Genomic DNA, 24,647 nt, shown 5'->3' on the forward strand with positions numbered 1-24,647 from the left:
AAATCTGGGAGTTTGCGTGTGCTGCACAATATTGTTAACTGTTCCTAGGACTGATCTCTTCTGGACAGAGTTCTGATATTGTTCCTGCAATGTCTTGGGGCCACCATTCCAGCTTAGAAGTAATAATCCTAACTGCTCCTACCACCAACAGGACCATTCTTTATTTTCCACATATTTCCTAGTTCCTCCTTTAGGACCTGGTACCTCTTCAACTTGTTATATCCCTTTTCTTGATGTTGTGGTCACTTGGCACTGCTATATTTACCACTACTGTTGTCTTCTGGTTCTTATCTACCACCATGATGCCTGATTGATTAGCCAGTACCTGCCTGTTTGTCTGGATCCGGAAGTCCCACAAGATAATCCCTGTTATTCTTCAGAACTTTCTGTGGAATCTTCCATCTGGACTTTTGAAAGTCTAGTCCATACACTATTCAGAAGTTCCTGTACACAATACCTGGTTATGCCATTCAGTGTAAGCTTCTCCTGCCTGCATTTTACACCCTGCAACTATGTGTTGGACTGTCTCTCTTCATAGTCTGCCCTCAGGTCCTGACTAATGTGGTAGACCCTTGTGTCTATGAATTTAGTGTTTAGAGACTTATGCAGCAATGATCAATACCTCAGTGCTGTCTCTTAGTGTCTTTCCACTGGTAGGATTTCCTAATATCTGCTACCTCAGCTATCTGTTGATGGTACATCTCATCTGTCGTCCTCTACTTGATCTTCTTCCCATGTCTGCTGCTGCTTCTGGAATTCTCTAAGCAGCTCATCTTTGGGTGTCATCTTTCCAGCTGATGTACAGCTTGGGTGGACTTGGGGTTGACTAAATAGTCACAAAACAAATGCATATAACCTAAGCACGTTGGTACCAATAATTTGGTTCAGGTTATCATATTTTCTTGCTTAGAAAGCCCATATCTAAGACCCCCACACACACCCACTTTATGGGCGGTTTCTGTTGCTCCCCTCTGGGAGAAGGTTTCAAAGTATTTCTAGCAGGACTACCCAATTCTGTAACAGCTTTGTTCCCTATGCCATCCATCTGGTAAACTTGCAACATTCGTTTTTCTCACCATGTACATGTATACATCTAAACAAAACTGTGTTGTTTCTTTGTGTCACATAATATATGTGGGTATGTGCATAATTTTGTATTTATTTTGTAATGTTTATGTAGTGTATTTTGGAGGTGGTGACCCTTGCAGATCTGTATGCAACGAAATTCATTTAACGATTAGTGTACATTCAAAGTGTACACACACACACACACACACACACACACACACACAAATATATAGATCCGAATGGCCAATCTGAGACACAGGTGCCTTCTAGGCAAAGTCTGCGCCGATGGAGGGTGTGGCTCGCCTACATAACTGTGGATGCTTCCAGTGCTGAGTTTACTTCCGGATTGCATCTGTCTTGTGCTTATTGCTTTTTGGAACTCATTTGTGTGCCTTAGTCCAGGTTAATAAACCCAGTTATCAACCACATGAGTAGAGTTGTTAATGCTGGATTAGGTCCGGAGCTCACCCTCTTGAGACAGGTTGGTTTAATTCTTATGAACATCAAAATTCAAAGATTAGCCAGAAATTATTTCATTGGAAAAGTTGTTGGTATTAAAAACTAAAAGTATTTTAGTAGGACTGAATAGTTACATGCACAAATATATTGAGTTATCAATATATTTTTTATATATTTACTTTTTATCAGAAAATAAAAAGGGGAAATGTGACATTGTTGTCCCCAAAACTGGGCCCTTGCTTGGTGTCGAAGCAGATAAGTCACCGGACACAAGGTGTGATACAGAATTATAGTTTTATTTTGGTACCAAGATATAAGGACACTGGTTTGAAAAGCTAACCAAGGGCCAAGATTAGAATCTAACAGCAGTTTTTATAGTCAAGAGACGGTCACATTCAACCCTTTGCCCTTCCCCTATAATGCATGCATAACAGATAATATTAATTGGTTATTTGGATTTCAGCCCCTCCTAAACCCTTATGCTTGTTATGTTAAATAGCTAAATGTCACGTCACCTGTTTTTTATCCAAGGTCACGGATATCTTGCAAAGTGTGCCAGTTATGTGGGTTTGGGGTTTTTTCTTATAAGCGAGCTATTCTTGTTCCTAATATCCTGGCTAGTGGCTTTAAGGTGCTAACTTCTGTCTTGCTGTTAATGTGCAGCCTCCACCCCCACCCCTTCCTATTGCAGAGCAGAATAAAAGAACAAACAGTTTTATCTGAGGCAGCTCCCCCACGACTCCCCTCCTTCTGCAGAGAAAAGTAAAAGCAGTTTAAAACTTTTGTCTGAGGCAGCAACCTCCTTCCCCACCTCTCTGAGAGAGACAGGAAAAAGCTTAATTGTCAAGGCAAAAAAATGAAGACAAGAGAATTTTTTTTAATCAGAATTCATATTCCCCCCTCTCATGTCCATTGCATCCACACCTGGGTCCCATCTCCTCTGATCCCCAGGGCCTCATCTATGCATACATTCCATCATATGATCCTTCAACAACATGCTTATTATGCTGATTAATTATCTTGCTTATTTATTTTTATGCAAAATTAGGGAATATTTTCCCCAGAAATATATAATCTATTCTAGTGTATTGGTCCAATTACTGTATAGATAACCTTTGTCTCCATCTGTCAAAGAGGAGGGAGGGACAGGATTTATCTGCATGGAAAGAAGTCAAACTGGGCATTAATAAATTTCTGGGGGGGTTAGAGTGTGTTTGATTATGGCACTCAATTTGTAGGGCAAACACTATTTATGTCAATAGCTTTCTTTCTTTTAACAATACTTTGACGTATACTTTTAAACTGTCAAATATGCCTTTTGGCCTCAAACAGATAGGAGCCATTGATCCACACTTTAACCTACTCAAAATGCTAGCTCATGGTTTAATATGTCTTCCAAATCCCCCAAATTGGGCTTTGTACAAACTGTGGTTCGGCAACGAGAAAAGATATCATGCAAAAATACCCTACATCAGCCTGTTCCAATCACATGTTCTCCAAATGTACAGAGATTGCAGCTTCTATAATCCTTAGTCAACTTGTCTCCTGCTTGGGAATTCTGGAACATATTTCAAAATCCAAAACTTTTGCAAGGTTAAGAAGATTAGTCTAGATTTATTACTATTCAACACTCTATTCATTTCTAATATTTTCATTTTGCAATATCTTTCGTATATTGATAGAGGTTTGACAAAACTAAACAAGCACCATAAATATTGAATAGTCTCATAAGAACATCCCCATTTATACAGCACCTCAAATGAGGTTCAAAGTATATATATGTGTGCCTGTATATATATATATACTATATACCAGTGTTTTTCAACCACTGTGCCGCAGCACACTAGTGTGCCGTGACATAGTGTAAGGTGTGCCGTGGGAAAATTACTTTATATATAGTCAATATAGGCACAGAGTTAAATTTTTTTAACATTTTCTAATGGTGGTGTGCCTCGTGATTTTTTTCATGAAAAAAGTGTGCCTTTGCACACAAAAAGTTGAAAAACACTGCTATATACTATACTATATGTGTGTGTGTAATATATATATATGCATGCATCAAAAGTTAAAATTCTCAGAAGATAATATACTGTTGAATTATATACCTAGTACATGGAATTTAACAACAGGACAGTGTAAATGGATTCTTCGTGCCCTTGTTACAGTTAAAAGACTGATATGGCAGGATTGGAAATATTTACTTCATTTACTCAGTGGATGGAAGATTTGATTGCACTTGCTACTTAGGAGCAAATCGCCTATAGATGAAATCTTTGCATGAACAAATATAATGAAATATTAGACTCATTTATACAAAATAAAGTAGGTAAAACGTAACAGTTCTATAAGTGTATTAGAAATGGACACACATCATATCTAGTGTTTATATTAAATAATTATGTAATCTGTTTATTGTAACAGCATATTATCCTTTATTTTTTGTTGTAATTTTTCATTCATTTTTATGCATTTGTTGTGCATTTTTTAAAAGTATGTATTTTTGTGTATCTTTTCTTTTTTTCTTTTTTCTCATCTTATTTTAAAAGCAATAACATTATTTTAAACAATGTTACAATTTGCACTAAAATAATTTAAATGGTTAGAAATTATCCACAAATTGGTTATCCTTTTCATATCCTTAAATGAAAAGCTAATACAATGGCTTCCTATATCTGCCAGATTGTTGGGGGCAATATGCTGACTCTCTGTAAACCGCTTAGAGAGGCCTGAAAGGCCTATGAAGCGGTATATAAGTCTACTGCTATTGCCTAATTTGTTCATGGTAGTGGAGCAATAATCTCTTGAAGCTGATTTTAATGCCATGAAAGACAGAAACTGCTATTTATTAGTATTAGTAAGCGAAGCGTGCGCTCAGCAAACCAGTAGTAACGCCGGAAGGAACCCACCACTGTTACACTGTCAAAAAGGTTTGGAGACTACTGCTTTGGAAAATCACATATAAAACCTCAGGCCAGACGCTAATTTCATGTTTCTTCAAACCTCAAATTAGTGAAAACAGTACTTAACTGACATATTGTGACTACATAGGGAAAAAAGCAATAGCTTCTGGTATATAAAATAACTAATAGTTTTATCTCTATTACATGATGCAACAGTTGCGCCAAGCTACATTAGCCTAATTATAAAACAGCTGGTATGTTAGGGGAAAACATAAAAAATGCACAAGGGAGAATTCTCTCACAAACAAAATTATCAATGTTACAATATAAAACCATTACTGAAAGAAAAATGTCAGTCATATTATTATTCGGCTCATAAATACAACATGATACATGATGATATTCTCCCTCAAATTTCTTCATTGGTGGGTATGGTTTTGTTATTTGCTGACTCCTATTTTCTGACATTGACCTTATCATTACAATGCAAATTTATCTTTGGTTCAACATTAGGCTACCAAAATGCAAGAATACAGAAGAAGCACCAATCCCTCCATTAAAATATAGACACAACATGTCCAAGGATACTTCAATGGTGCTCTTATACTTCATCCATCAAATTGCTCTTATACTTCATCAATCAAATACAAGAAGCATCTCTAATAAATCAACTCCCCCACATGCATACAGCTTCTCTGTAGAGATTAACACAGAGCAAGATGACAAGATGGCCTGGAAGTAAAAGATTCTCCAGGTGACAAAGTTTCCAGGGAAACACCTGCTCCATCCTAACTAAAGGCATTATTCTAATAAGGGTTATTTACGTCCGTGGCCTATTACAATGTGCTGCTAAACACTGCATGAAAGGGGCACATTCAAATTGGGTGGGCAGGGGAAAGGAGGAAAGGGCAATTCCCTCTCTTTCTCCCTCCCTCCCTCTTTCCCACTCCCTTTCTTTCTCTCCCTCCCTCTCTCCCCTCTCCCTCTCCTTTTCCCCCTCTCTCTCACACACACCGGATCTCAGTCCCTAAGGCCACATTTACTTTCCCTCAGAGAAGGCAAGGGGTCAGCCAAACACAGGAAATCGAGGACGGTTGGCTGCATCTCACGTGGCCCTGCTGCCAGGAAGGTGTGACCTGTTGAATTCCTGCCTTGCAGGGTCGCAAGGAGGAAACTGAGTGGCGAAGAACCCCTTCTTCACTCGCGTCTCTCGAGCCCACCCTGACCTTCTGCCTGCGGGATCCTCGGCCCAACGGGGAAGCTCAAGGCCCGACAGTCACAACGGTTTCCCCCTCCACTCCTTTCTAACAATCGTCCCGAAAGTACCTGGTGGAGGTGGGAGCGGCAAAGCCGCCACACACTTCGCTTGCTCTTCGGCCACGCTAGGGCAGCAACTGTCCCCGCTGGCTCCGCTTTCCCGGCCTCCGAGCGCGGAGGCTTTCAACTGGGTATCCTCGAGAGCGGCCGCTTCGCCCGACATCGGAAAGCGAGACAAAGAAGCCCCCAAAGCGAGGAGAGGCGAACCAATCCGGAAACAGCCGAGAAAAGCCGAGCTTCCTCTGCTTCCTCTGACAGCGGCCGCTCCTCAGGCCTCCGCCCTACGGAGTTCCCGCCTAAATCCGGCCGCGAACGAGAGCGGTCTTCGTCAGGCTGCGACGGAGCGTTTCCCGATGACAGAGAGCGAAACGAGGAAAGGGAAAACGGCGGCCCTTCCCGGAAGAGCCGGTCGTCATGGAGATCGCTCTCCAGGAAGGACGCGTTGCCATGGCACCGGGAAAGTTTCCCCTCCTCCTCCATTGCTCCCCCTGCGGTCGTCGGAACGATGGACAGTAGCTCGAATGTGCGGATTCATGGCGCGGACGATAAAAACGAGGAGGAGGAGGAGGAGGAGGAGGAAGAAGAAGAAGAAGATGAGTGGGAAGACGAGGAAGAAGAGGAGGAGGAGGAAGAGGCCGAGTCGCCACCCCGCCGCCGCCGTCCTTTTCCCCTTAAATCTCAGTCTTCGGTCAAAGAAAGCAGCCGGCCGTCGGCTGCATCCGAAATTCTCGAAGCCGAATCGCTGCTCGAAGCCGAAGTCAAAACTCCCATCATCGTTGGTCCTTTGTATTTATCCTGGACCCCCGAGGAGGTGGCTGAATGGATCGGCGGTTTGGGCTTCCCTCAATACAAGTTAAGGCCGGTTTTCCTTGCAAGCAGAAGGGGAGGATATTCTAGTTCACAGCTCATATTAAGCCATAGTTCCCCCCCACCCCAGTAGGTCCCAAACTGGCTTATTTAGGACACACACACACACACACACACACACACACGCGTAAATCAAGCCTCAACCCCCCCCCCCCCCAATAACTTAACCTTAAACTCTTTAGCGTGGACACACACATACTATTGTAAATCAAACCTCACCCCCCCCAACTTTAACCTTAAACTGTTTAGCGTGGACCTCACCCTTTTCCTAAGAGTTCTGTAATGGGGCGTGCATAAGCGCTGGTGCCTACCGTCCCTGTCTTACTGTCCCCATTTATTCATACCCATTTCAGAGGTGGTATTCAGCAGGTTCTGATCAGTTCTGGAGAACCGGTACTGGAAATTTTGAGTAGTTTGGAGAACCGGTAAATACCATCTCTGACTGGCCCCTCCCCCATCTATTCTCTGCCCCCAAGTCCCAGCTGAAGGGGAGGGAATGGAGATTTTACAGTATCCTTTCCCTGCCATTCCCACAAGCCATGCCCACCAAGTCAAGCCATGCCCACAGAACCAGTAGTAAAAAAAACTGAATTCCACCACTGACCCCTTTCCTGTGTTCATGTTCATGTTTATACTTATACCTGTTATCTTGTATATGTTTGACAAACTAAATTAATAAATAGATAAATAAATAAAATGTTGCTTTGCAGTGACTGGATTCAAACTGGATTTAAACAGTGTTTGATCCACTTTAGCATGTTTGGTGAATCCAGATTAGATGCATAGTTTATGGTCTGTATAAACATAGTATACTGTATATACATAGATTGTGGGTTCATATGTATGAATCCTACCGCTGGTGATTTATTACAGTTAAACAATATACTGCTCAGCATAATGTGTGCATCCATAAGAAAAATAGCATTATTTGAGGCAAGGATTTGCTGATTTTCAAAAATAACCTACATTAATCAGTTCTACAATGCAGCAGTAATACAATAAAGCTATCCCAATGTGAGCTTCCCCCTTTTGCCCTGGTGTTGTGTTATAAAACAAAGGGTGAAATTTGTGTCATGTTTTAATACATTCCACTTCCCAGTGCAGCTAAGGCTGAGTGAGAGCTCAGAATCCAGGTAATCCTCAATTAACAACCACAATTGAGTTCAAAATTTATGTTGTTAAGTGAGAAATTTGTTAATCAAGTTTTCTCCTGTTTTACAACTTTCCTTACCTCATTTGTTAAGTGAACAACTGCAGTTGTTAAATTAGTAACATGGTTAAGTGAATTTGGTTTTCCCATTGACTTTGCTTATCAGGTCTTAGAAAGGGATCACATGACTCCGGGACACTGGAACTATTATAAATGTGAGTCAATTGTCAATATAAAACACGTGTCCATGGGGATGCTACAGTCATAAGTGTGAAAAATGGCCACAAGTCACTTTTTCAGTGCCATTGTACTGTCATGAACTGTCACTAAATGAACTGTTGTAAGTTGAGGACCACCTGTATTCTGTGCCTCCTGGTTGCTATCCTTGTGACTATTCGGATTCTTACAGATTTTGTACATTGATCTGAAGTGATAAACTTAAGTATTTTTTTCATAAATAACACTAAATTTCATTTTTTCATTGAATGAGATGAGAGACAAAAGACAAATGAGATGGAGGTTTATTCAGTCACTTGATTAATTGTGTGTTTGTTTGTTTGTTTGTTTGTTTGTTTGTTTGCTTAGAAAATGTATGTGGCTGTCCAATTCATTCACGATGACTATGGGCTTACCCAAATATGCACTCATGCACTAATTTAATTTATTTAAAACATTTTATGGTTGCCCAACTTACAATGACTCCAAGCTTACAAAAATAAAGAGCAACAAAGATGATTAGGGGACTCAAGGATAAAACATATAAAGAATGGTTGTTGGAACTGGATATGTCTAGTCTTATGAAAAGAAGGACTAAGGGAGACATGATAGCAGTGTTCCAATATCTCAGGGATTGCCACAAAGAAGAGGGAGTCAAACTATTCTCCAAGGCATCTGAGGGTAGAACAAGAAGCAATGGATGGAAACTAATCAAGGAGAGAAGCAACCTAGAACTAAGGAGAAATGTCTTGACAGTGGAACAACTTTCCTCCAGAAGTTGTAAATGCTCCAACACTGGAAGTTTTAAAGAAGAGATTGGATAACCATTTTTTTGAAGTGGTGTAAGGTTTCCTGCATAAGCAGAGGGTTGGACTAGAAGACCTCCAAGGTCCCTTCCAACTCTCTTATTCTATTCTATATTATAAAATATGCACTTATGCACTAATGCACTAATTATAACATGGTTTATTTGGTTTTGTTAAACAGATTCATTTTAAGAAATGTCATGTTATATGAATTTAGGAAGATGTAGAATTTAGTTTCACATCATGGTCATATCCCTAGAAAGATTACCTTGATGGTGAAATAATTATTCACAAAGGATTTCAGTTATTGGATTCTTTCTATATGATATATAAAGAGGGAAACACTTAAGGTTTGCAGAACTGACTTGAGTGTTGTAATGGTCTATAGTGTTGTATTGCAAAAGAAAAAAAGAAACAGAAGATAACCAATAAGGGGAAATTGGAACTACTAAATCACTGAAGAGTGCCATCCATTGCTAGATTATTTGGTCTATCAATCTACTGCAGTATAACAATTAGTTCAGAGGCATTTTAAAAATGTAAATATCCCAAAAATTGTCTTTTGAATATTCATGAATCATGTTTTCATATTTTTGTAGGTGCTGCTAGCTAGTTTATTGGAAGAATGGAACATTTGAAGCTAATATTAATAATATTTCTTATTTTATTTTAAATAGGAGTGTTTTACCACAAACTTTATCTCAGGACGCAAACTCATATATGTAAATTGTTCAAATCTGCCACAGCTTGGGATTACTGACTTTGATCATATGAAGGTGAGAGCACATATATATTTGCATTGGTGGTGAAGGATATTACTAGGCACAAAATATATTGTATAATGCCAGAGCTGTATACCAGCTTTTTATAATAGTACATAAGTATGGTATAGTGATTAAGATAGTAGCCTACAAACCAGGAAACTCTGAGCTCGAGTTCTACTTTGGACATGAAAGCAAGGTGGGTGACTTTGGGCCAGTCACTGTTTCTCAGCTCAGCCTTTCTCACAGGGTTGTTGTTGTTATAGGGGAAAACAGAAGGAAGATATTGTCCATGTTCACTGCTCTGAATCACCTATAAAGTAACAAAGGTGGGGTAAAAATCTAATCAATAAATAATATGAGAGAGCCCGTTTAGTGCAGTGCTTAAGGCTTCAGACTAAAAACCAGGAGACCATGGATTCTACTCCCTTACATAGGCACAAAGTGAGCTGGGTGACCTCAGGCTACTACCTTTCCCTCAGTCTTAGGAAGGAGCAATGACAAAGCATTTCTGAAAAATCTTGCCAAAAAAGCTTTAGGAATTTGCCAAGGGAGTCTCTGAGAATTGCATGTGATTGAACAAAACAAAAACAAAAACCCATATAGTTATTTTAAACTAAAAGGATCCTATATGGGAGAATCTATTAATTATACTTTTTGTTCACACAGATAGCATTTTTTTTTTAGCATTTTAGCATTTTATTAAGATTTATAGGCCGCCCTTTTCCCTGAGGGGACTCAGGGCGGCTTACAATCACAGGGGAGGGGGTGCAGTATCAAAAGACAAAACAAAATGTGAACAAAAGAAAAATAATAAAACACAACTTTCATTCAACAATCAACACTCGGGCGGGTAACATCATAGGATGTTACCATGATGCTGTTGACTATTGATGATTTTACTTTTTATTAATTTTGTGGTTTTGTACTGACTTTCTCTGTAGATGTTTAACTTGTGAATGTTAAGAATGAAATGGATTTGTGTGACCATGTTTCTTTATTGTGGCAAAACCCATTTTAAGCCTTTCGGTATATAAAAGATTAAGAACTAAAACTACACATAACAGCGGTGCATTTATATGATAGTGTATACTGCACTGGATTACTGTCCATTATATGCCAGCCACCTCCTACTGGGTACTAAAATGACAATTGTGTAGGTTTAGAAAAATGAACATAGCGATTGTTTTCTAGATTTCCCCCCCTCTTTTTTCTTTGCAGGAAATTTCAATGCATGTACGAGAATTGCTGCAAATTGAGGAGCCCCGTTTTGAAAGAAGTATCTCTCTCCCGCCTCGAGATAATATGGGGTTGTTCTTAGAACAAAAGTCTCGAACTGGAAAGCGCAGTGATGCTCTTAGTTATTCTCAGTTTGTTCAAGAAGCAAGGTTACAAGATTATGAACCAACGCTTCCAACCCCACCATATGAAGAAATGCAGCCTTCAACTCCATCATATGAAGTTGAATCAATTACACCATATGAAGAACTACAACAAACAAGTTCATTTTTCTCAAAATAATATAAAGTGTTTATTGTTCACATATTTCAGATATTATATTGTAAGTATTTCTGCAGTTTTCACAGGGAACAAAATTGTATATGGATGGTGTTTAACCAGTATCCTAATCCTAAACTTGGTATCTAGAGAAAGTGCTTACTGATGGATGCAAAACAGAAATTTTTGCACATACATAATGCAAAATAAAGTTATATGTGAATGCAGAGGATTGTTCTTACTGGCATTTATGATGAAGTCTTACCATTTGTCCTGTGAGGTCTCTTATAAGAATATATGGGGCTTCAAGACAGCTGCCATACATTAATGAGTTGCTTTAAATATTTAAGATCATTTGACAGCATCCCTTACAAAAACGTTAAAGTCACGCAGTGCTTCTTAAAATGTTCCAGTGCCATATAAAATTAAGAAATTTTACCACTGAAATTTGCTAATTTATAAGCAATGTGATTTAGAACTTTCATTTCTTTAGAAGTACATCCATTAATTTCACTGCAGGTTTAATCTTCTTATTCTAAACTGGAACAAATGATCATTATAATGATCAAAAGTGCAACAATGTTTAGTTAAGCCAATTATATTTGTTAATGTTCTTAAGTTTTAAATAAATGCAAAGGCGAAGCAACGTGAAAAATCAAACAACCAAACTTATAAATACAGTATTTAGAACATAATTTATATCTGAAAAGTAGATTTATGAATGCCACGGGGGTAACAATTTCAGATCTAAAAGATACAATAAAACACAAGCTTCAATTAAAAAGCCATATATGATAGGGTATGACATAGTGGAATTTGTGCACAAAATGACAGTGAAACATATTACTGTATATTGTATTCATGTGAATGCAACATTGACATGTGTGATAGAAAGGGGGATAAATCATGTGACCTTAAAAAAAAATTTCCTTCAATTTTGCATTTATGCCTAATTTTTCACTGCAAAATGTAATTTTCAATTGGCTTTAATTAATATTTACCATTTGAAGTCCTATAACACCATTGTAGACAGTACTCCTAAAGTTCTTTTAATGCTAAAACGGAGAGAAATCCCCCCCTCACTTCTAACAGCTGGATAATTTATAAGTCTTCAGAATCAGTACTAGATGCCTCTTCTGTTTTCTTTGCGGAAATTTCATCAATTTGAAAAATCAGTGATTTAGTGGGTTTCAACAGCACTGCGGATAGAGGTGTCTTTTTAGTCATAGATGTCGTCAAATCTTTATTTTTCATGGCCAATGCTGTTAGCATGTTAAAGTAACATGAAGCAATGGTTTCTTGAAGAGATGTATTTGTTTCAAGAAGCTGACTAAGAGGTGAATCTTTTAGCTGTACAGTTGTTATATCAAACCAGGGGAAGGAACTAGAAGAGAAAAGTCTGTTATGTATAGGTCCTCAAGTTATACAATAACTGTTTTGTCACTGCAGAGGTAAAGGAATGGAAATGGGAAGTATATTTAATGATTAAGCTCCAGTCTCTAAAGTTTCTTCAGGCATCTATCATAGTTTCTTTTTGTATGTATGCAATTTATCACTTACTCCAAACAGATCTTCTAGACAGAACTATACTCCCAGTACCCTATTTTGGGGAGGAAAGGGAACTGAAGCCAATAGGTATATAGTTCCCTGAAAAACCTTCATGTAGAGATAACACCAACCCCGCAGCTCCCAAAATATGCATGTGCTGCCCTTTTAAATTTTGAAGGAAAACACAGCAGTACTTTGTATCTGTCACTGTAAAATATTAGCTGTTAGTTCAGAGTTCTGGTCTAGGGTCACTGAAAAAACCAGTAAAAGTACCAGGAACTAAAAAAGTTTGGGAACTCTGAGTTGGTCCCTTTTCTGATGGCATTCAGAAAGATGTTAAAGACAGAACTTTTCTTAAAGATATTTTAACTAGATTGGGCCATCACTTTTTTATTTTTAAAATATTCATGAGTTGTTTTGTTATATTTTTAGTTGTTATTTGTTTGTTATTATTCAGGGTTGTATTCATTTAGTTGTTATTTGTTTGTTATTATTCAGGGAATGATTTTGCAATGGTTGCCTCTGTGTTCTAGAGATTAACAAGGCACTCTACACAATGGGAAGATAGGAAAATCCCCAATCACTATTCAAAACCCTTGAGACCCATCAGGTACTTGGGGTAGAAGAGCATCTTAATTGACCCTTCTTCTCTGCAGATGTAAGTAGCCTCAGTTAATCCTATTCTCACAAGAAAGTGAGCTGCCCTTGACAAAAAGACTGCAAGAAATATTTCCCCAGAACTAGATCATATTCTATTTTCTCCAAGATAAAGACCAGATGTGGCGGATGGCCAGCCTTGTAGATCAGGCCAGTGATGACGTAGCATAAGCTCAAGATTGCCATAATGGCCACCAAAATGCCCAAAGTGCAATTATGTGGCCATAGGTGGGGGAGTAACCATCGGAACTTTAAAATGGATTGTGACTGCATTTTACCACGTAGGTTGTAACTTCGAACAATTGCTAAGCAACCAGTTGTAAATCAAGGACTACCTGTATACAGTGCCTCTGTGATGGTCTGAACATATTTACATCACAAAATGTACATAAAATCATTTTTACCTTCAGGATTACTCATAACAGAAATGCCTTCAATTTATGACAAAATTGCTACAAATGCAAATTGTGTTTTCAGTAGCCTCCACATGACTTTAGAAGCAGCCCAGTCTGAAACAGGACATGGGACAAATTATGAAAAATGCAGGCTGAATTGTGCAAGGACTCAAATTGTATATACCCAAGAGATTAGGCATTATGCACCGATAGATCTCAAACTGAGGTACAGGAAGGAAGGAGCCAGCATGTATAGCACCATTCTCTTATACCTTTGGAACCTGATGTCTTACTGTGGATTTGAGCTTGTGAGGACAGAGATTCCTGCACTTTATGACTTTTTAAGGGTGTTATACTCATTTCTTTTAAAAAACTAAGCCACTAATTAATCATCAAATCCACAAATGATGCATTATCAATTTTTAAAATGTTGGATAAAACAAGATTAAACAAAACAATTTTCTACTGGATTTTACTTACTCAGCAGCAGCCAAGGTGGAAGCAAAGGCTGGGTTGGTAAAATGTTCACAAACTAGAAATGGAGATGAGGTGGTGGCATTGTCTTCACAAAAACATATTTGATTGAGCAATACCAGAGCCCTTGTATAGGATAAACGTTGTTGGGTATAGCTGTTTAAAGCTGTATAAAATACAGCTGCCAGCCACTTTATGTCGACAGTTATTTCGCCTGAAAAATAAGGAAATATTTTCTTTCATTTTCTTTCCTCTTTAATAGCCTTCTTCTACCTGTTGCCCTCCCATCACTCTGAGTCATAATGGCCAATGGAAAACACCAAGTTGGAGAACATTGTTTAAAGCTGAAACTGTAAAATGCAAGCTAATAAAGGGGGGAGATGTTTGCACTGCTCCTGCTTTGAATATTTCTCAATTGGCTTTTCTTTCTATAGCCAGCTTTACCATTTCATTCTGCTAGCATATTGCATCGGTGTCACTGATACTAATTTTCTGACAGGACACAGATAGTTCTATAAGCCAGAAAAGAACAAGGGGAAAAGTTCCATTTTTCACAAGGCTTGCAATAGTCCACCTACTCTTGGAGTTGCAAGGACATGTCTCCTGGATAACTGCTTTATCTTTGAGGGCTTCCAGAACTGTCCTGTTAGCCTCCCACATACAAAAAGAGCTGTTCTCAGAGCACTTGTACTGTGGCCTCAAGATTGAAGAGGAGCAAATAAGTTGCTTCAACCTGAAAGTAAAAAAGATCTTAAGTTATGCCGTTGGATTAAGCATCAAAAAGCAAGTCTGCAAAAAGTATGTATCTATAAGGTAAAAAGTAAAGGTTCCCCTCGTACATATGTGCTAGTCATTTCTAACTCTAGAGGGCAGTACTCATTTCTGTTTCAAAGCTGAAGAGCCCGCATTGTCCAAAGACATCTCCATGGTCATGTGGCCGGTATGACTAAATGCCAAAAGCGCACAGAGCACTGTTATCTTCCCACCAAAGGTGGTCCCTATTTTTTTACTTGCATTTTTACATGCTTTCGAACTACTAGGTTGGCAGAAGCTGGGACAAGTAACGGGAGCTCACTCTGTTACACTGTGCTAGGGATTCGAACCACTGAACCGCCAACCTTTCTGATTGACAAGCTTAGCATCTTAGCCATTGATCCATGTCCATTTTCAGGTACTTCGTTCAGTCAATTATTGCTTACACACTGTACATACACAGAATGAGCATGTTAGGTACCAGTATATATTGATATCTTGTTCTACTGTACATGAACACAATAAAAAAGATATATGCTCAGTTACAACCACAGCCCTGTTTATATCTTTGAAAATATAATCACAAAATATATGGATATTAGTTAGAAATGGCAGTAGCCTTAATACTCAAGCCTGGCTTTCACAATTTGACTAAAGAGTCTACTACAATGCCATTTTTATTCTTCATATATAAGACCTAAGATATGTACAGCCAAATTCAATTTCTGGTGATTGCACTCATGTCAGGTTCATATGCTGTATATAGAGGCTCATATATTGAACCGTTCTAAGAATAAACATTCGGGGGGGGGGGCATGATATTTTTTTTGTTTCCAATTCAAATAAGATACAATATTATATAATAGTAGTAGTAGTAATAGTAGTAGTAGTAGTAGTAGTAGTAGTAGTAGTAGTAGTAGTTAGGACTCAAGCTGTTGAGCTACCAACCAGCCCAAAGGCTGTAAATCTCACCAAAGATTAATATAATAACAACAACAACAACAACAACAACTCTGCCGTTTTTGGTCCCAAGCCCGGATGAGAAAGGAGGAGGGTTGGGGTCAGGTTGGCAACTGGCCCATAAAAAAAACCCGCCAACCCATACAATATGGTGAAAGAAACAAATAAAAATTTTATACCGCATCAGTCGTCGCGTGGGTTAACAAGGGCCGCGGCGGATGTTGGGGGTCCCTGGACATCCGTCGACAAGTGGGCTACAAGTGGACCAGCCAACAAAACGACAAAAATATAGTGCAGATGAAAACCGTGCCATAATGGCCTGTTACTACAACTCAGAGCCAGAAAAAAGAGGTTATTTAAAGCGAATGTATGAATTATGGAAACAACAATATCCAGATTCAAATATTAGTGAACAACGACTAGCAGATCAAAGGTTTATTATACGGAATAAAGTGTTTAGTGAAGTTGAACTTCAGGAAATTCAGGCAAATTGCAAAACCAAAAAAACAATATCACAAGCGGAAATAACTGATATTCAAGACACAACTAAAGACATTATAGTAGAACTCCCAGAAGAAGCTCTCAGGGAGGAAATAACACCCCCACTACTAGAACCAGTTATCACTGAACCAACTGATGAACTAACTCAAAAACAAAAAGAATTGAAGGATTAAGATCATGGAGCATTTTTTGCTTAATGAGGAAAGGCAACGTTTACCATCACTAAAAACTGTGCCTCAGAAAATTTTGGCCCCTATCATGAAAATGGTTAATGCAGTGTTTTCAACAATTGAATCGGGATCCATCTTGGAAACGAACCAGTTAATGTACAGCGCAGCTGTAATAGTCACTAATGAACTAAGCATTAAAATCAAAGTACCTAGTCACACAACAGAAAAAGCATCAAAGCCAAAGTGGAAAATCCGATTAGAACAAAAAGTCAAAAAAATTAAGGGCAGATGCTAGTAACTTAAAGAACATGCATGAGCAACGGCTTAAAAACAACAAAATCATAGATCGGCTAATCAGAAGATATAGATTGGATACAAGAAACATCAATGAAGCTGTAGAGATTGTAAAACAGCGGATAACAGCAACAGCTAGAAAAATTGAAAGATATGAGGCACGAATCATCCAATATAATGTGAATGGTGACACCAAAAGTGAAAAACCAGAAAAGCAGGCCACAGTTGAATTCTGGAAAGAACTGTGGGAAAATGCAAAGGACTACAATAAGGAAGCAAAGTGGATACATGACTTTGAGAAAAGCATTGGCAACAAGCAAATGCAAGTATTAGAAATAACAACTGAGATGGTCAAAAATCGAGTAAAAAAAGTAAAGAATTGGACATCACCTGGAAATGACCAATTGCATGGTTTCTGGCTCAAATATCTTACCGGTTTACATGCAATATTGGCCATGCAACTGAATGAAATTTTACAAAAGGGCCAAATTGATGAATGGTTGACAACTGGAAAAACATACTTGATTCAGAAAGATGCAACTAAAGGAACAATACCTGAAAACTACAGACCAATAACATGCTTGCCAACAACCTTCAAATTACTCACAGGCATTATTGCAGATAACATTATGGATTATTTGGAAACAAATGACATCTTGCCAGTAGAGCAAAAAGGCAACAAAAGAAGGAGCAGGGGCACAAAAGATCAGCTCCTAATTGATAAAATGATATTAGAAAATTGTAAGAACAGAAAAATGAACTTGAATATGGTCTGGATTGATTACAAAAATGCATTTGACTCACTGCCAGATAGTTGGATCATAAAATGCTTAGAAACAACTGGCATTAGCAAAAATATTACATCCTTTACTGAAAAGGCAATGAAACAGTGGAGAACTGAGTTGGCAATAGGGAATGAGAACTACGGAATGGTTAACATCAAGCGAGGAATTTTCCAGGGTGATTCACTTTCACCTCTTCTCTTCATCATCGCCATGATCAAACTATCAGTAATCTTTAAAAAAATGAAATTAGGCTACCAAACAGCCAAAGAAGCTAAAAAAAATTCACATTTTATTTATTTATTTATTTTATTAATTTTTTATTTTATCAATTTCATATATACATTCACAATTATATGATCTCATCACTGTTATTAATAATATGTATTTATAACAATTTTTCCCTACAGTTGACAATATACTTGAAAATTGCTTTCTTACCATCCCATAGATCCATCTTATCTTACAACGGTCCTACTTCTTCCCTCCCTCCCTCTTTCCTTCCCTCGTTTCTTCTTCCCTACTCTCCTTCCTTTCCCCCTTCCTTTCCTCCTTTCTTCCCCCCTTCCTTCTCTCCTACATTCCCTCCTTCCAAAATTTCGCATTTACTATATATGGATGATTTGAAACTCTATGGAAAGTCAGAAATAGAAATCCAATTATTGACAAACACAGTCCGAGTATTCAGCACTGATATTTCAATGCAGTTTGGCATGGAAAAATGTGCCACTGTATCCATAAAAAGAAGCAAAATCACTGCATGTGAGGGAATTGAAATGCCCAATGGCCAACTAATTAAATGCTATGAAAATGAAGCCTACAAATACTTAGGCATTCTGCAGTTGGATAATATCAAGCATGGAGAAATAAAAACTATTGTCAGGCGAGAGTACACCAACAGAGTTAGGAAAATTTTGAAATCTAAATTGAATGGTGGAAATACAATTAAGGCCATAAAGACCTGGGCAATACCAGTTATAAGATACACAGCTGGTATAGTTAACTGATTTGGACATTTTGGACCGAAAAACCAGGAAACTAATGACAATGCACTATAGTTTACATCCACGTGGTGATACTGATAGACTATACCTGCCCCGAAAATCAGGTGGCAGAGGATTATTACAAGTGAAGCAAACAGTTGAAGAAGAAAAACATGCACTGGCTGATTATTTAAAAGACACTCAAGAACATCTATTAATCGAAGTAAAGAACAAAAATCTACTGAAGGCCCAACAGACAAAACAAGAATACAGAAAAGATGTGATAAAATCAAGAATGGAGAGTTGGCAGAACAAAGCACTGCATGGTCAATTTCTGGAAAAAATAAAAGATAAAGTGGACAGTGAACAAACTTGGTTATGGTTAAAAACAGGTACATTAAAGAAAGAAACAGAGTCACTAATCCTGGCTGCGCAAGAAAAAGCTATCCGCACAAATGCTATTAAGGCCAAAATCGAAAAATCCTCTGATGATACCAAATGCAGACTTTGCAAAGAAGCTGATGAAACTGTTGATCACATACTCAGCTGCTGTAAAAATATCGCGCAGACTGATTATAAATTGCGGCACAATTCAGTAGCACAAATGATCCATTGGAATTTGTGCAAAAATTATAATATCAAAACAGCAAAAAACTGGTGGGAACATCAGCCTGAAAAAGTCACCGAAAATCAGATGGTCAAGATCTTGTGGGATTTCCGTATACAAACCGACAAAATACTGGCGCATAATACACCAGACATCACACTGGTTGAGAAAAATAAGGTCACAATCATAGACATCGCAATACCAGGTGATAGCAGGGTCGCCGAGAAGGAACATGAAAAAATCGCAAGATACCAGGACTTAAAAATCGAAATTCAACGACTATGGCACAAACCAGCAGTGGTAATTCCAGTGGTAATTGGCACACTGGGTGCTATTCCAAAAGCACTGGAATTACATTTAAAACAGTTAAAAATTGACAAAATCACCATCAGTCAAATGCAAAAAGCAGCACTGCTTGGATCTGCACGCATATTACGAAAATACGTTACGACGTCCTAGGCCCCTGGGTGGGGCCCGACTAGTAACCAATGCCAAATCCGGCGAAACAACTGGCCGCTGTGATACAATTGTATAATAATAATAATAATAATAATAATAATAATAATAATAATAATAATAATAATAATAATAATAATAATAATACGTTATGACATCCTAGGCCCCTGGGTGGGGCCCGACTAGTAACCAATGCCAAATCCGGCGAAACAACTGGCCGCTGTGATACAATTGTATAATAATAATAATAATAATAATAATAATAATAATAATAATAATAATAATAATAATAATAATAATAATAATAATAATAATAATACGTTATGACATCCTAGGCCCCTGGGTGGGGCCCGACTAGTAACCAATGCCAAATCCGGCGAAAAAACTGGCCGCTCTGATACAATTGTACAATAATAATAATAGATATAATAATGCACAATACCTAGTCAAAGGGATTGCTGTAACGAGGCTGTATATAATACAAGAGTTTTTGAGAGAACCTTGAATTTCGGAACATATATGTGGAATATGACATGGAAGACAGCAGAGAAAAGCAACATCTGCCCAGCCTACCAGCTGCTTGTTGTTATAGACACATTCAACTCCCAGCTTGTGGAATTCTACTAAAAAAAGATAATGAAAAAAATATTTAATTTCTGCTCCCATAGAACAAAACTTTAATTGAAGAGGCTACAATCTTCCTTCTAAATCTCCAGAAAAATAAGCACATTAATTTGTTACAATACTATTGCTGTTGCAGCTTCTTCTTTTAGCTTTTTCAGACAGTACAGATTTGATCTTATAGCACAGTGACCCCCAACCTTTCGGGCACCAGGGACCCGTACTATGGAAAGGTGTTTTTCTGTGAACTGGAGGGGGCGTGGCTTCCTTGCTGTTTGCATCTCGTGGATGTGGGTTTGCTTCTTTGCACTGCCTGGTTTATGCCATGCTGTGCATCAGTGCTGGTCCATTGACCGGGGGTTGGAGACTGTTATAGCAGACCTATACTTTTTGTCTCTCACTCTTTTTAGTCTATAGTTATTATCCTTAACAATTTGTAGACACACATTATTTTTATGTTATAATTATTGATTTTATAGTCTATATTTTTTCTTTATGCTGATCAATGATCGCAATAAAGATACATATAGTATCTATGTCATCCTATCAGTCTTGGCTAAGATGGCTAGTGATCAGGGATTATGGGAACTGAAATCAAAGAACATAGAGAGTACAATAGCATCACTGGTGTGATGTGTGAGTTCTATATCTCCATAAAGATAAAGGCTGTATACAAATGTGTATAAAAATAACAAAGATTGTCATTCTGGGACTTCTACAATATAAGATGAAAATATGAAAAAAATAGAAGTGGGGATATATGGTTTGGAGGGAGGGATAACATTTAGTTTCTTCTACAGGTAGTCCCTGACTTATGACCACAATTGGGACCAGAACTTCCATTGTTAAAGTAGATGGTTGCTAAGTGAGTCTTTCCTCTTGCTGTTAGTGAATCTTTTAATTCAGTGAATCATGTGTTTGTTAAGCAAATCTGGCTTGGCTTCCCTCATTGACTTTGCTTGTCGGAAGCTCCCTGGGAAGGTTGTGAATGGTCATGTGACCTTGGGATGCTCCAACCATGGTAAATAGATGGCAATTGCCAAGCACCTGAATTTTGATAACATGACCATGGGGATGCTGTGATGATTGTAAGTGTGAATACTGCTTGTAAGTCACTTAAAACGGTTGCTAAACAAAAGGTTATAAGTTGAGGACTACCTGTACTGCATCGGTTATTACTAAATTATATTTTACTTTGATTTTATAGATTTCTTTTTCCTTCTACGTCCCAAGAATTCCTATGGTAATGGTGGTGAAAGAAAGCACCTCTGTTTTTACAAATTGGATTTTTCAATGGGAAAGTGGCAGCTAACTGGGCCAGTCTTTAGCAAACACTCATTTTCCTGCTTAGGATAAACTGGAGGATAAACTTCTCCCCAAGACAAAGGTGTCATTTAGATGCAACCAAACAGTATTCCTTTTAAACAAATCCTGAGACTTTTTGTATTTGTTTCCTATGATTTGGCAGCAAGAATTCTTACTGTAACTATAATATTTAATTTGACAAAGCATATCATCTCTTGTTTTTAATTGTTATGGGTAACTTTTTATGAATTCTTTTCACAATTATGCTTGGCAACTGTTCAAAGTCAAAAGTTGATAGTAAGAAAAGGAATAATTAAGTTGCTATAATATAAGTCGAGACTAAGGATGAGTAGTTGCGGAGGAAGATATGCAAAGGATATGCAATGTATTATTAGAACATGAATTCTACTACTATATAGAAAGGGCTTTTGAGTTTTGTGTGTGATAAAGCTTCTTTTCTGTGTTTCATGCACCTGATTCTTACATAGAGTTTCTGGCCGTCTTGTGGAGATCTGGATGTTCTTTCCTGAAATGGCACCCAAATATAACAATGTTTGGGCTAGTTGTTTCCCAAGATGGCCTCCACCAATAATCCCAATGTTCAGTCTTTGATTATCCTTAGGAGCCTGGGAACCAGCGGGTACATCCCCATAATTCTCTTCTTTCTGTCTGAGGGAAACCCTAAAACAGTTATTATTACATATACATACATAAAATTCAAAATGTAAAATATTTGCTATCTATTTCTTAGAGCATGAATGGGCAACTGTGTAGAAAATATCTTGGAATGATAGGCTAAATTTGAGTCAGCAGTCTCATATGTTCATGAAAAAGCCACTTTAAGCTGTATCACTAGAAGTGCATTTGCTGAAACAGAGCGGATTTGTTCTATTCTGCTTTGGTTAAGGTCACCCTGACTACTAGAATCCAATTCATGAAGAATGATGCAGGCTAATGACAATATGCTCAGTGACAATCAGGAAGAGAAGTTAAAGAATGAGAAAACATATAAGAGCAGATGGATGTAACTTTTATATTTTGACCTTGAAAAGATTGAAAAATTGTCGTACTATGTAGTCTTACTTGGCTCTCTGCTATTCTATCACATATAAGCCTAGACTGATAGTTCTTTTCAGCAAACAGCAGTTCTAGTTTAGAGCAAAAGAATTATCCAATTTTATAATAGGAAAGGGAAGACTGCCGCTTTTTGTGACTTGGGATCCTCCTGGACTCATGGTTCTTTCACATAGATAATGCTAGCCAAAGGGACCACAGTATCAAGTCTTCTCAGTGCCCTACACTCTCTATGGCAGTCTTTTTCCATCTTGGCAGCTTTAAGATGGGTGGACTTCAACTCCCAGAATTTTCCAGTCAGCAAATTGGCTGGAGAATTCTGGAAGTTGGAATCCACCCATCTTAAAGATGCCAAGGTTAAGAAACATTGCTCTATGGAGTAGCAAACCCTGCTGGATGCCTTTCTTCTTGGTTTTTATAAATGTTATTAAAACATGATAGTTTCATCAGTAGCTGGAATGCTGTGAACTTGTGTCTTCTAGTAAAGGAAAGGCTTTTGACTCAAGATTATTGTTCCCATGGGGTTAAATGATATTGTAATTTTATTTTCACTTTTGTTTCTGATCTAATTTATGGAAGTTGGGGAGTATGCCCCTTGAGAATTTTTCACAACTAAAGCATCCTTTTCAATCCCCCAAAACAACATTTTAGAATTCCTAAACATTGCTATTATTTACATTTGAAAATTCAAGATCTTTGTTAATATTGCTATAAATTCTTCAGATGTCTAATAGTAACGCCTAACATATCTGACATTGTCCAATCATGTTATTTTACTCTAAAAATATAATTTATATTTACTTATAATTTCAATTTCTTTGACCACTCATTTGCTTGAGACACAAGATTAAAAGCCAACAATATAAACAAATAAAATAATTGCAAATGAAAGTCTTCCATAGATTTGTCAGAGGAAAACATCCATAACAGACGATCTCCATGATTCATGGAATGTCCTGAAGCAGAGTCAATGGAAAAAGCTAGGTTTATAACGTTCTCTTGAAGGACATTACGGTTGGGGCTGAAGGGACATTAGGGAGAATAGTGTTCCAGAGGGCAGTGACAGAGAAAGCTTGCCTCCTGGATCCTCTAAGATGGCATTATTTAGTACAGTGTGGTCTTAGGTCCCTTGGGGGAAGGTCTCCCACGACCTTCTCAGGTATCTGCAAAATCATAATTATTTTCAGCCTATGTTGATTTTTAACTTTAATTTTTATTACGGTAAATGTTAATAGGTATAACCCATAAAAACAAAAATCCTTTTGGGTTTCTCCATATTTTTTTTAAGTGGGAAGAGGTCCTACAAACATTTTTTAAAAGATTTATGAAACATTAATTTAATAGATGGGATCAGAAGGGATTGTGTCAGTTCTTATTGAAGGAGTAGGCACAATAGGAGAAAGAAACAGAGAAGGGGAGAGAGAAATATTTTTTTTTTTGCCTTACTTGGTGGCATTGAGTAATTTGCAGAAGAAAAGTGCATGGGCACAAGCATTCACCATCAATCCTTTGGCACAAGACCTCAGATGAAACAGTGGCTCATTTGTCCCAATCCCATAATCTGGCTGGAAAGTCTTTAGGTTTGCCATAATATTGGACATTTCAATTGTCTGCTGAGAGCAACTGAAATCATAATAGAAATTACTTTTGTTGACCAACTGATGGTGGCCATCTATTGCATTAGTATGTTATTAAAGCAAGAGACAGTTCAGTTGTAGCACATGCTATAAAGCATGTACAGCACCTAGAAGTTGGAATGGCTAATGGCAGTTTTTGTTTCTAATCTATTTTATGATGAACATTTATTAATAAACAATTCTCTAGGAAGGTCTCCAAACTTGAGCCTTCCCTGAAGTTTTAGATTATCTATCAACCCCTAAACATTTGTTACATGAAAATGTTATAACTATCACTTTAATAGTACTATAATAATAGAGGGTGTTGGGCAACTATATCAATATCTTTAATAAATACTTCATAAAATAGATATTATTTAAAATATGAAAAATATAAGACAACATACCTT

The 24,647-nt window shown here is 37.7% G+C and overlaps 3 protein-coding genes across 4 annotated transcripts in view; 1 reads left to right on the top strand and 2 right to left on the bottom strand.

The window, feature by feature from the left end:
- The window catches only part of TMED8 (transmembrane p24 trafficking protein family member 8), a 22,174-nt gene extending 16,098 nt beyond the window's left edge, over positions 1-6,076 (bottom strand). The window contains exon 1 of the mRNA XM_014068097.2: positions 5,754-6,076. Coding sequence (XP_013923572.2) covers positions 5,754-5,907 — 154 coding nt within the window. The 5' untranslated portion in view covers positions 5,908-6,076. The remainder of the gene's footprint in view (positions 1-5,753) is intronic.
- A 49-nt stretch (positions 6,077-6,125) lies between these two features.
- SAMD15 (sterile alpha motif domain containing 15) lies at positions 6,126-11,268 on the top strand. 2 transcript variants are annotated; one of them, XM_087724846.1, is made up of 3 exons: positions 6,126-6,606; positions 9,461-9,559; positions 10,766-11,268. In XM_087724846.1, exons 1-3 carry the CDS (start codon positions 6,250-6,252, stop codon positions 11,063-11,065), a joined length of 756 nt encoding a protein of 251 aa, XP_087580972.1. In that variant the 5' UTR covers positions 6,126-6,249; the 3' UTR covers positions 11,066-11,268. The 2 variants fall into 2 exon arrangements, with proteins under 2 accessions (XP_087580972.1, XP_087580964.1); XM_087724838.1 differs by having other exon boundaries at positions 6,425-6,596.
- A 105-nt stretch (positions 11,269-11,373) lies between these two features.
- Positions 11,374-24,222, bottom strand: NOXRED1 (NADP dependent oxidoreductase domain containing 1). Its single transcript, XM_087724813.1, has 6 exons — positions 24,068-24,222; positions 22,032-22,216; positions 20,064-20,244; positions 14,694-14,848; positions 14,122-14,329; positions 11,374-12,425 (listed from the first exon to the last, which is right to left on the bottom strand). The coding sequence occupies exons 1-6, from the start codon at positions 24,220-24,222 to the stop codon at positions 12,143-12,145; spliced, it is 1,167 nt and encodes a 388-aa protein (XP_087580939.1). The 3' UTR covers positions 11,374-12,142.
- Between the last annotated feature and the right edge of the window lie 425 nt (positions 24,223-24,647).

The sequence above is a fragment of the Thamnophis sirtalis genome, unplaced genomic scaffold, assembly GCF_051295495.1.
Source record: "Thamnophis sirtalis isolate CommonGarterSnake01/CBP01778 unplaced genomic scaffold, rThaSir2_p1.2 scaffold_1, whole genome shotgun sequence".
NCBI classification, from domain to species: domain Eukaryota; kingdom Metazoa; phylum Chordata; class Lepidosauria; order Squamata; family Natricidae; genus Thamnophis; species Thamnophis sirtalis.

Bases quoted from the DNA above. Each gene is read 5' to 3' on its own strand.
- SAMD15 (XM_087724846.1), top strand. From the start codon at position 6,250: ATGGACAGTAGCTCGAATGTGCGGATTCATGGCGCGGACGATAAAAAC. The intron at 6,607-9,460 runs GTTTTCCTTGCA...TATTTTAAATAG, and splicing joins CTCAATACAAGTTAAGGCCG to GAGTGTTTTACCACAAACTT. The intron at 9,560-10,765 runs GTGAGAGCACAT...TTTTCTTTGCAG, and splicing joins CTGACTTTGATCATATGAAG to GAAATTTCAATGCATGTACG.
- NOXRED1 (XM_087724813.1), bottom strand. From the start codon at position 24,222: ATGTCCAATATTATGGCAAACCTAAAGACTTTCCAGCCAGATTATGGG. The intron at 14,849-20,063 runs GTATTGTGCATT...TTTTACTTTCAG, and splicing joins ACAGCAATCCCTTTGACTAG to GTTGAAGCAACTTATTTGCT. The intron at 14,330-14,693 runs GTAGGTGGACTA...CTTATTTTTCAG, and splicing joins ATGTCCTTGCAACTCCAAGA to GCGAAATAACTGTCGACATA.